This window comes from Pyrus communis, chromosome 7 (genome assembly GCF_041283825.1).
Source record: "Pyrus communis isolate YQ-2024b chromosome 7, ASM4128382v1, whole genome shotgun sequence".
NCBI classification, from domain to species: Eukaryota; Viridiplantae; Streptophyta; class Magnoliopsida; order Rosales; family Rosaceae; genus Pyrus; species Pyrus communis.
Window position 1 is genome coordinate 23,774,510 of NC_142571.1, and position 12,402 is coordinate 23,786,911.

The 12,402-nt window shown below is 42.3% G+C and overlaps 1 protein-coding gene, 1 non-coding gene and 2 pseudogenes across 2 annotated transcripts; 2 read left to right on the forward strand and 2 right to left on the reverse strand.

The window, feature by feature from the left end:
- The first annotated feature begins 331 nt into the window (after positions 1-331).
- On the forward strand, positions 332-2,124 carry LOC137733167 (3-ketoacyl-CoA synthase 19 pseudogene; annotated as a pseudogene).
- A 484-nt stretch (positions 2,125-2,608) lies between these two features.
- LOC137735785 (U5 spliceosomal RNA) lies at positions 2,609-2,726 on the reverse strand. The gene has a single exon (XR_011068694.1). It is a non-coding gene; the product is annotated as a U5 spliceosomal RNA (small nuclear RNA).
- Positions 2,727-5,797: 3,071 nt separating this feature from the next.
- Positions 5,798-6,854, forward strand: LOC137734421 (uncharacterized). The gene is made up of 2 exons (XM_068473695.1): positions 5,798-6,310; positions 6,414-6,854. The coding sequence occupies exons 1-2, from the start codon at positions 5,798-5,800 to the stop codon at positions 6,852-6,854; spliced, it is 954 nt and encodes a 317-aa protein (XP_068329796.1).
- A 3,864-nt stretch (positions 6,855-10,718) lies between these two features.
- On the reverse strand, positions 10,719-11,262 carry LOC148695921 (uncharacterized; annotated as a pseudogene).
- Positions 11,263-12,402: the final 1,140 nt, after the last annotated feature.

Sequence of the window (12,402 nt, forward strand, 5' to 3'; positions counted from 1 at the left end):
GCCAAGTTTTCATGAAGAAGACATATCCCATGCATTGTTCAATCCCTTAATTTGTTAAAAAAAATGATAAGAAAAATACCTTGTTCAATGAAAAAAAGACGACTAGTCCACACAATATTCGAGTGGAGAAAGCTTCCACACGACAACTTGTATATGAGACATTTTTCAGTGCCGGAACAGGGTTCGGTAATTATTATTAGTGGTTGGCCAAACTGCTACCTAACTATACATCTTAATGAGGCCTACTATATTATACTCCAGCTCTCTTAAACATCTATTTATAAGAGAAAGATATCGTTAAAGCTGCATACATGCAACTGATCATTTGACACTTCCCAATTCTAAACTCTCTCTCTCTCTCTCTCTCTCTCATGGGGATCTTGATGGCAACGTGTTTGCTGGCTCTTTTCTATGGTTTCTCCTGCCTCTGCAAGTTACTTCTCAGAAGGAGAGACCAGGCATGCTATCTGCTGGCCTACGAGTGCCATATGCCACCAGACGACATGAAGCTCAGCGCTGATTCATGCGTGAAAATCGTATCGCGGAACAGGAATCTGGGACTGGAAGAATTCAGGTTTCTCTTGAAAACTATTACCCATTCGGGCATTGGCGAGGAAACTTACTGCGCAAGAAACATCATCCAAGGCCGAGAAGAAACTGCAACCCGAGAAGATGAACTTGCGGAGATGGATGGCATCATCTTTGACGCACTGGATAAGCTTTTCGCTCGGGCTACCTCAATTTCTCCGTCGCAAATCGACATTCTTGTCGTCAATGTGTCGATGTTCTCCCCTGCACCCTCCCTATCTTCACGTATAGTGAATCGTTACAAGATGAGGGACGACATCAAGAGCTTCAACCTCTCGGGAATGGGCTGCAGTGCGAGCCTCATTGCCATTGACGTTGTACAAAACTTGTTCAAGTCACACAAGAATGCGAATGCCATCGTTGTAAGCACGGAATCGTTGGCTCCTCATTGGTATTGCGGGGTAGAAAAATCCATGATGCTCACAAACTGTCTCTTCCGCTCGGGAGGGTGCGCGATGCTGCTCACGAACAACCGAAGCCTAAAGCACCAAGCCAAGCTGAAATTAAATCATTTGGTACGAATGCACACCGGCTCGAACGACGAAGCATATAACTGTTGCATACAGGTAGAAGATGAGAGTGGCAATCGAGGTTTCCGCCTTACCAAATACCTAGTAAAAGCAGCAACTCAGGGTTTTACAAAGAACCTCCAAGTTCTAGCACCAAAAATACTTCCACTAAGAGAAATACTTAGGTATCTGGTGGCCTCTAGGTTTAACAATATTAGAACTAGTATTATAAGCCAAAAGCCAAAAGCAGATGGGGGACTACGGTTGAATCTCAAGACAGGAATAGAGCACTTCTGTATTCACCCTGGTGGAAGAGCAATCATAGATGGGATTGGGAAGAGCTTAGGGCTAAGTGATTATGATGTTGAGCCGTCAAGAATGGCACTTCACCGGTTCGGAAACACATCGGGGGCCGGATTTTGGTACGCTTTGGGATACATGGAGGCAAAGAAGAGGCTTAAGAAGGGGAACAGGATTCTGATGAGTGGATTTGGAGCTGGTTTTAAGTGCAACAATATTGTGTGGGAAGTGATGAAGGACTTGGATGATGTCAATGTGTGGAAAGACTGCATAGATAGTTACCCTAGGGATCTAAACCAAGTCAGTCCGTTCATGGAGAAGTATGGCTGGATACATGATGATGATCTAGGCTTTGTTAGGTTTGACATGTCCCTATTAGTTATTGAGTAATGCTACACTTACAACATTTTTCATATTACATTTGTATCATTTCTCTAATAGAAGTAGGACCCACCAACTCATATGGGTCTCATCTCTTTTAGAAAAATGGTAAAATATTTGGTATGAAAAATGCGGTAAGAATAACATTTTGTTAGTTGTTTGATTTTTCAGCACTTAATAAGTTTGCGTTTTTCTTTTACCTTGTGGAGAAGTGTGGTTGTTTGAAGTTTGTATGAAGTATTTCAAGCCCTGTAGTCTGGATGTATCTCATAAATAAACCCTGATCGATCAGGTGTTCCAGGGCTTTTTTTTTTTTTTTTTTTAAATAAAAATAAGAGTTCATTAATTTTCTAGATGTGAGGCCATGATCTATATCAGTATTTCCTTTGCTAGCAAACTCTCTTTTTGATATATTTGTATTCCCTTTGCTAGTACTACATTTACCACAAGTAGTACATTACTCTCATAGTTAGAGAAAACCGCCACTGGAAACACCACTTCATGTCCGCCTTGCATGTGTTAAGCATGCCGCCAGCGTTCATTGACGTGGCGGTATACACCCAGCTCCACAGCAAAGCAAGCCATTGACTACCGGTTTCTTTCCTCCAGAATATCACTTGTAATAAAAATAAGAAAACACTACATATTCCAACCTCAGCAGCAGCACACCTCGTTTTCCTCCACTTTAACAAGTGATATTTGGCTTGTATGACCTATGGAGATTACTCTAAATTTTCAAGGACAAGACAACTGTTTAGTTCCAGGGCATAAAGGGTAACAGCTAAGGAAAATACAAGCTGAACTTTTACAATTTAAATGCTGAGATTTAGATGCACCCACGGAGATGCGTCCTTCAAAAATAGACGTATACCACTTAAAGTGACGAGCACACGGTATTCTTTAGTAAAAGGCGAAAGAATAATTACACTTTGTGCTCAATGCATGGTTCCGTACTTTAGTCTTCCGCAGCCTACAATATTTTATATGAGCGAAGGTAGATAATTCTTTGCCCCTGTGGCGGGTGTGGGACAAATAGTTTGGCTTCCACTCCTTTGCTAACTCCCAATTTTTTTGCTCAAATCCCTCAGGACCTTCGGTCTATTTTTAGCTATTCCCACCAAAACTCTTTGGCCATTGAAAGATCAGCTGCAGTCCAAAACTCTGAGCTTGCAAGTTCCTTTGTCATTTCTTATATGAAATCATGCCTTGATTGCGAACCTAAGTGGAAATTAGTTGACAAGAATTGTGTTGAAGACTTATAGCCCATTTGAAAATGCTTCCTTGTAAAGCACTTATGGTATGAAATATTTAATAGAAATGCAAGTGGTTTTTTTATCACAAAAACACTTTCAAATTTTTTGTCAAAAATGGTCTGAAACGTTTTTAGTGATTTAAAAACATTTTAGTTATTTTAAAATTACTTCCAAACAAGTTATCAATATGTGTGAAATATGACACTACATATGTTATCCAAAATTTGAATTTTTCAATTGATTGGATTCCAAAGGAAGGAGATTTCCTAGAGCTAGTATATGTGTTCGTTCTTTTTTCCAACATATATATGTTCGTTTCAAACTGGTATTTGATTTTGTTTGTACCATACTTGACCAATCCCGAAACTACTGAACACCGATCAACAGTATACCGTCAATGACCCACAAGAGTTTCCCTCCAACTAGGAGGCCAATCACTACTCGACACATGTCGATATCAGAGGCCAATCACAGCGCAATATGTATCGATATTAGAGGTCAATCACAATACGACACGTGTCAATGTCAAAACAAAAATAGAAACTCTTTTCTATAAAAGGGGATCATTTTCCCACAATAATCCCTAATGTCATTTGTACTAAACTATTCACTAGAACTCACTAAAGGAGAGCTTGAACCTATGTATTTGTGTAAACACTTCACAATTAATACGAACTCCTCTACTTCGTGGACGTAGCCAATCTGGGTGAACCACGTACATCTTGTGTTTGCTTTCCTGTCTTTATATCTTTACATACTTATCCACAGTAGTGACCAGAGCAATCTGGCGAAGGTTACAAACTTGACACTTTCTGTTGTACCAAAGTCTTCGCTGATTTTGTGCATCAACATTTGGCGCCGTCTGTGGGAAACACACTTATTCCTACTCTCTTTAGCTTTGTCAAGTTGGTTTCTACCATTCGTACACTCTCTTTTGACCAGGCATTCCTTTCCAACATGGGGAGCGAAGGAAGCCACAACACACAGAACGACACCCCCTCGCGCTTAGTGTAAGGCAGCGAAAGAAGAAACGAAAGAAATTTGCTCTTCAAGCTAAAGTCGAAGAGATGGAGGCTCAGAACAACAGGATATCAATGAAGAATGAGGTCCTCCAGGAATAGTATGAGAAGCTCTTCGAGATGCTTCATGAGGCTAAACATACTCAAACGCACGAACTCATCGCCCCTGTGGAAGTCAACCATCAACAAGGTGCCCTCCAACACGGAGGGTCACCGATCTTCAACATGATTGTTTTTAATGAGGAGCAAGCTAATCATCAATGTGTTGATCAACGTGAAACTTCTCTCAACCCAGTTGCTTCGACCCGAAGCAAGAGAAGTGGAGGAAGGCATTTCCTTGCAGAGGGAACGGAAGGATCGAAAGTCGTTTATCGTGACTGTCGAGACTTCCTGAGATAACGTCGAGAGAATTCCATCCACATAAGCTTAAAGATCAATGACCCAAGGGTTTCTGAAACACTTGGTCCCCTCCCACGACCCAGGCCAGCTATCAATCTAGGGAATGAGCGACAGGTCCCAGAAGAACATGAAGGTACATGGGACTCGGAAGTATTCAGACAGACTCGCTCTAGAAGTCAATACGGCGAGTCCAAGGAAAAATCACATGCTCTTGATCAAACTTTCATACTTTTAAGTGGCAATGGAGACTTACAAAAGAAAACTCTAATAGTACAAGACTCCACTCAGGACCTCATTGTCCTTCAGCTTTTCGAGGAAGTAAACAAGTTGAAGGATGAACGTCAAGCTGAGAAACCTGATTGGAACCAACTAAGGCCTGGTTCTCTTACAAGGAGGATCTTCAACACCTTCTTCAAGTGAAGACAAAACAGAAACTCGGCTTACAACTCTACACTGGAAGGGAGAATCTGATTGAACACCTTAATCTCTTTGAGTCCACTATGGTATACCAGATGCATACTAATGAAGAGCGATGTCTCATCTTCCTCTTTACCCTTTCTGGTGGAGCTCTAAACTGGTATTGTTGTCTTTCACCTGAGACGATAGACTTATTTGAAGAATTGAGGAAACTGTTTGTCTCTCAACATATCAACCTCAGGGCAAGATGAAAGATTTTCATCCTCACCAGTCTTATTTTAGTAAGAAGAGTAAGGGGCACTATCGTGATAACCAAGGGTATCGCCATGATAATGCCCGCCCTCAGGCAGTCAACGCAGTGGGCCAAACACGTGTTAAGACAGGCCCTACCCCGAGGTATGAGATGTACACACCTTTGAACGCCACATGCGCGGCCATTTACCCCAGTATAGCTCACTTGATACCAAAGCCAAAACTGAGGCAGCATGATTTCAAGTCCATGAAGAACACGAGTGTGTTTTGCTGCTACCACGAATATAACGGCCATAATGGCAAAAAGTGTATCACCCTCCATGATCATATTAAAGCTTTAGCACGTGAAGGAAAAATTGATCAATTCCTCATTCACCTTCAAAACCAACGCCAAGTGAATGTGATATATTTCATAAGCGGCGGCACACCCGTATCTGAATCTTCCAACAGGGCCATGAAAAACAGTGAATGAACTTTGAGGCCTGGCCACTAAGTGTTTCACGTAGGAGACATCAGGGGAAGCAAGTATTAAAAGCCTAACTGGGACCTAATATGTTTCTACCCTGAGGAAGAAAGAGGTATCACCCACCCTCACAACGACCCACTGATCGTGGAGGCTCACATAACCAACTTTGATGTACGATGAATCCTGGTAGACACGGGGGCTTCGGTCACTATCATGTTTGCTGAAGCTTTCAGGGCACTTAATATAGCTGAACACTTGCTCGATCACTTAGTTTCTCCTCTGATAAGCTATTCCGATGATGTCGTGCAACCTTTAGGAAGCGTGCATTTACCCTTCACCATCGGTACAAGCGCTTACATAGCCACTATCACCACTAACTTCCTGGTGGTTGACTGCCTAACGACATACAATGTCATCTTTGGGCGCACGGACATCAATGGTCTCGAGGCCATGGTATCCACACATATGTTGTTGATGAAATTTTCAACCCTCTATGGTAACGGTTACATCAAAGGAGATCAACTTAGTGCACGATCATGTTACAACACTTTAGTCAAGCAACAACACTTGCTTGTGCCCAAAGAAACACTTATTATACATGACCAAGTTATAAAGACCAGCTTGAACAAAGCCAACTTGGATCTTCACGGTGGTAACAGTCAACCCGACGATCCTCGAGATGATTCTTTCACCCAGCAAGCACAACATGCTGAAGAGTTGAAGAAAGTCTCTATCTCAAAAGATTATCCAGACCGCATAGTGAAGATTGGCACCACTTTGTCACCACCCCTTTGGTTGACATTGATTTTTTTTTTTTTTTTTGCAAAAGAACACTGAAATCTTCGCCTGGTCATACGAAGACATGCCAAACATTTCTCCTGATATCATTTATCATCATTTGAGTATTGATCCCAAGACCAAGCCGGTGAGACAGAAACAAAGATCTTATGATGCTGAACGATACGAGGCAATAAAGGCAGAAATTGAAAAACTCAAAAGTATAGGCTTCGTCCGTGAAGTCAATTATCCAATGTGGGTAGCAAATGTGGTCCTTGTTAAGAAAAATCCGACCAAAGAAAGTCTCTTACTTCAAAAGATCTTGTGGAGAATATGTGTTAACTACACCGACTTAAGTAAGGGATGCCCGAAGGATAACTTTCCCCTTCCTCTCATTGATAGACTTATAGACTCTACATCAGGGTGTGAATTCTTGAGCTTCATGGATGCTTACTCAGGGTACAACCAAATCCTCATGAACCTTTCGGACTAAGAACACACGGCCTTTACTACTGACAGATGACTATATTGCTATAAAGTCATGCTATTCGACCTAAAGAATGCAGGGGTGACTTATCAGAGATTAGTCAACTCGATGTTCGCTGAACATATTGGGAAGAGCGTGGAAGTTTATGTTGATGATATGTTAGTCAAAAGCAAACACGCTGACCAACACATCACCAACCTGTCTGAAACCTTCTCTATCCTAAAGAAGTATCAAATGAGGTTAAAGCCCAACAAATACACCTTCGGCGTGGGCTCTGGAAAATTCTTGGGCTTCATGATTAGCCAACGAGGCATTGAAGCTAACCCCGAGAAGATCAAAGCAATCATTGACATGAAAGAACCGGTAACTTCAAAAGACATCCCGAGCCTTACTGGCAAGGTGGCAGCCTTAACCAGGTTCATCTCTAAGGCCACAGACAAATGCACTCCTTTTTTTAGAGCACTTGAGGGAAGTAAGAAGTACATTACGTGGACTGATGAATGTGCCGAAACATTTAAGAACCTCAAAGAGTACATGAGTAAAGCCCTTCTACCCTCCAAACCTGAAGTTGGTGACACCTTAATTGTCTATCTGTCTGTCTCGGCTTTAGCAGTTAGTTCCGTCCTCATTCGAAGGAATGGTAGTATCGAACGACCTGTCTACTACGCTAGCAATGCTCTATAAGATGCGGATACACGATACTCCAACATTGAGAAATTAGCTATAGCATTAGTCATGTCCGCTCGGAAACTTCGCCCCTACTTCCAAGCAGACTCCATCATCGTGCTTACCAATCACCCCATTTGACAAATACTTCAGAGTCCTAACACTTCGGGGCGAATGATCAAATGGGCGATAGTACTGGGCGAGTTTGACATTTCCTACCACCAAAAACCAGCTGAGAAGGGCCAAACAGTTGCAGATTTCATTGCCGAATTCACTTATCCTATTGACATTTCTCCTGCACCTGAGGCAGTGACTTTGTTACCCCTGAAAGCTTGGAAGGTAGAACCAACACTCTCAGTATGGACTCCGGCTCATCCAACCAACAGGGTTGTGGAGCAAGATTAGTCCTGACTACCCCCGACAAAGTGGTAATGGAGTATGCTCTTCACTTCAAATTCAAGGCGTCAAACAATGAGGCCGAGTATGAGACCCTTTTAACAGGCTTACGTTTGGCTAAACACCTTGGAGTTAAACAAATTGATATCTTCAGTGACTCCCAATTGGTGGTTAACCATGTTACGAACAACTTTGACGTTAAGGATAACTCCATTGCAGCGTATCTTACGTAAATGCAGCTTTTGCTCAAGCACTTCCACTACCAGATCACCTAAGTCCCTTGAGAGGTAAACGGTCATGCTGATGCTTTGGCTCGCCTCGCCTCAATAATGGAAGACAAGATTGGGAGAAAAATTCATGTCGAATTGTTGGCAGCACCAAACACTATGGTCGCAGAAGTGTGCAACTTGCAACAGGGGGATAATTGGATCACCCCGATTTATAAATTCCTTGTTCATAGCACCTTCCCAAATGATAAAGTCCAAGCTAAGTAGATTCGATACAAGTTTACTCGCTACCTGATCATTAATGACCAACTTTACAAGTGAGGTTTTAACCTACCATACTTACGGTGCCTCACACATGCGGAAGCGAAAATTGTCCGTCGGGAAATACATGAAGGAGTCTGCGGAGATCATGTTGGATCTCGATCCCTAGCACACAAGGCTTTTAGCCAAGGGTATTACTAACCAACACTCTACCAAGATGCCATCAGAATATCCCGCTCATGTGATAAGTGTCAACGCTACGCAAATATTCATCATTCCCTCCCGAGCCTCTTACTCCTATAATCAGCCCTTGGCCCTTCGCCCAATGGGGACTTGATTTGATCGGCCCAATGCCTGCAGGGAAGGGCAAGGTCCGTTATGCAATCATTGCAGTTGACTACTTCACAAAGTGGGTCGAAGTAGAACCCTTGGTAACCATTACCACGGTAAAAATAGAAGATTTCGTATAGAAAAACATCATTTGCAAATTCAGCATTCCCAATACGATAGTCACTGACAATGGGCGACAGTTCGACAATAAGAAGTTCAAGATGTTCTGCTCTAAGTTTAACATCAACTTATGTTTTGCCTCCCCAGCTCATCCCCAATTTAATGGACAAGTCGAGGCCATCAACAAAATAATCAAGCGCACTTTGAAAACCAGCTTGGATAAGGCTAAAGGCTGTTGGCCAGAATTTGTACCCCAAGTTTTTTGGTCATACTGTACTTTATATCGGACTTTAATAGGAGAAACTCCATTCTCACTTGCCTTTGGTACATAGGCCGTTGTCCCAGTTGAGCTTAAACAAGCAACGTTCCGAGTCCAGAACTACATAAAAAGTGAAAATGACAAACAACTCACCATCAACTTGGATCTAGTCGAGGAACATAGAAACCAGGCTCACTTGAGGAATGTCGCCTACAAGCAGCGCATCTATAACTTCTATGACTCAAGGGTTAAACCCCGCTCTTTCAAAGTGGGGGACTGGGTATTGAAGAAAATACTACTCTACAACAGAGTCCCGAGTGAAAGCATGCTCAGCCCAAATTGGATGGACCGTTTGAAGTTATTGGCATCAGTCACCCTAGCTCTACAAGCTCAGAAGCTCTGATAGCAAGACCATTGGCCATCCATGGAACGCTGATCACTTGAAGTATTATTACAAGTAGACTTAAATTGTACAAGTGTTGAGCTACAGCCATTCGGCATCCTATGTAATAAAGGCCATTTGACATCAATTCAATAAAGAGGTGATTTAGACAACTTGGTCCTAACTCCCTTACATCCGTATCACTGAAACGCTCAGGTTTGAAGCTTCAATACGAATGCTTCCAACATGAAATAAAGTCTAAGTATATGTCAACAAGACTATACAAATAAACGAACAGCTCCATGGGGTATTCGTTCAATCATACCCAAGTAATGAATTATATCCAAATGAGGGATTTATTCAAACATAGCCAAACATTCATCAATGATAGTACAAATACTTGGCAATTAACATCAAAGTGCACAATACAAAGTCATAAACATACATAAACAAGCAACCTTCAGGCTTACAACATGGCACGTGCCACACAAACAACAAACTAGTACATTCAGAATACATGCAGAAAAATAAGGCACTATGAGTCATCCTCATCTAAGGCCGAACCCCTGACAATATCACTCTGCGTTTCAACCGCATCGTCATCGCCACCATTCTCGGTATCTCAAGAACCATCCTCACTTTCCCGAGATTGCTCACCGACACTAGCTTCATTATCAGAGTCATCTTCACTATTAGCATCAAATGTGAGGACGAAGGTTTCACCTCTTTGTCGGTACTCATCCATCTCATCATGGTACTTTCGGATAACACTTCTATTATCGTAACGTTCAAGGATGGCCATCCATTTCCCTTTCTCAAAATTAGCCGCCCAGATGCAGTGAGGTCTAAAGGCATCATGAAAGGCCTGGGAACCTAATAACTCATGCACAGTAACGTTCTTCTCAGATGGGATACTCCTCTTCAACCCAGAAATCTCAACCAAGGCACTATCCAACTCCCCTTTAACCTTGGAAACTTCGAGGATATTTTTCTCCAAATGTTTCTCAGTCGCATCCAATTATTTCTTGAGCCTCACGTTCTCACCATTCTGCCTCTTCAAACTCTCAAAGTTTTGATCCTTGAGGCGGATGGCCTCAGCCAAAGCTTTGCTTGTTTTTCTGGCGTCATTCATAAGCTGTTTATTATCTTTAAACTTTGCCTTATACCGTTCGACCTCTCGTAGTCTGTCATCGCACTCGGTCATGACCTACATGACAAGATGATCGTCACTACCAGGAAAAAGAGGGGAGAAAGTAAAGAAATGACAGAGTAACACTTACATAAGAAGATAGCCTCATCATCCGGTCACGATCTGATTTGTTCTCATCTAGCGGCTCGCCAAGCTCGTCAACAGTGGATTGGCATCCTGCTAGACTTATTGACATACCTAAAACTATTTTCCTGCATGGCAACTTTCAAATCCTTCCAATGGATGTTACCAACCTTTTCCTTATACTTCCTCTTACGGCTGGAGCTAAGGTCACCTTCTTGGTCAGTTAACTCCATGGTTAGAGGAAAGATGGGATTGATGGTAGGAAGATGAGGCAACAGTCGTCTTTCCTCCCCTGCAACTATGGCAGCAGCACACTTGATGGCCTCAACTTCAACCTTCTTTGAGGCAGTAATCTTGAGGACCTCATCTTGCGACTTAGGTCTAGAGGCTGGCCTTACTCGGTGCTTACGAGTTTTCTTGTGAAACAAAATGTCGTTTACGGGAACTAACATGGGTGTTTTCCTTTTCTTGGTGCTAGTCCCCCATTTCTTGCTCATTTTCTCCACTGAACAAGAAAAATCAAAGTAAGGAATGCAACTTTGTAAAAGAAAGAAGGGCCGAAATGAAAGATACAACTTACTTGCTCGTCTCTGGCACTCCGACACTAGGGGTTGGAAACTGTACTTTTGAAACAAAGATCGTAGCTTGCCCAAATCTCTATCCTCCTTAGGCACCTTTAACACCTTCTCTACATCAGCCAACTCCCGTCTAGAAAATTTATTGGTGCTTCGCGTCACTGCATGAAGGAAAATGTTAGACACAAGAAGAAATCACAACAAATAGCAAACAATGCGAACAATGGATACATTACAACCTACAGTCTGGAAATGAGTAGGAACACGTCGCTCAGGCGTGACACCCCTAACATGCTCCCAATTATTATAAAGAAAGCACCAACGATTTTTCCAAGTGCAGTATGCCTTTTTCTTACCAAAGACAATACGCTCTCTTTCACTCCGACATGCACACTCGGCATACCCAGTGCATGCTTTCACCAGGCGTATCTTATAGCAGTAGCGCCACTGATGGAAGGAAGGTTCACTTAACCCACATTCTATCCAAATAATATAAAACCCGATCAAGGTATCCCAAAAATCAGGATTGAGTTGCCCAGGCACATATCCAATGAAAGATAGCATTCATTGCAACCACGGGTGCAAAGACAGCTTCACCCTTAAGGTTAATAATATTTGGGTATAGAACATAACATGACCCTTGGGCGGTTCAGAGGGCAATTCTTCATGATGTACCAAACGCATTCTTACACTACGAGTGATACTACATGACTGCCTTAGAGCCTCAAGCTACTTTTCGCTATCTAACAAGTTTTTCTCTAAATGCTCCTATACGAACTCAGAGCAAAATATGGGAATGGCGTCAAAAAACAACTCCCTCACCCACTGACATGAAGGAGGAAGAACCAATATTGGCTAAGGTTTGACGATAGTGAAAATCATCCAACGTTTCTTTTGTACAAGACTCCAACAAAGGCCCTGAAGACTTCAACATTGCAAGCTCAAACCTAGAGCTAGAGCTAGGGGAGCCCTTATCACTAGGACTTCCAGACTTTGACATTTACAACAAATAGAAACAAACTCTATCACTACATGAAAGATCAAAACATAAGGAAGTTCCTAGGG

Coding starts and splice junctions, on each gene's coding strand:
- LOC137734421 (XM_068473695.1), top strand. CDS start 5,798: ATGTTTGCTGAAGCTTTCAGGGCACTTAATATAGCTGAACACTTGCTC. Junction 6,311..6,413: donor ATGCTGAAGAGTTGAAGAAA/GTCTCTATCTCA, acceptor TTTTTGCAAAAG/AACACTGAAATCTTCGCCTG.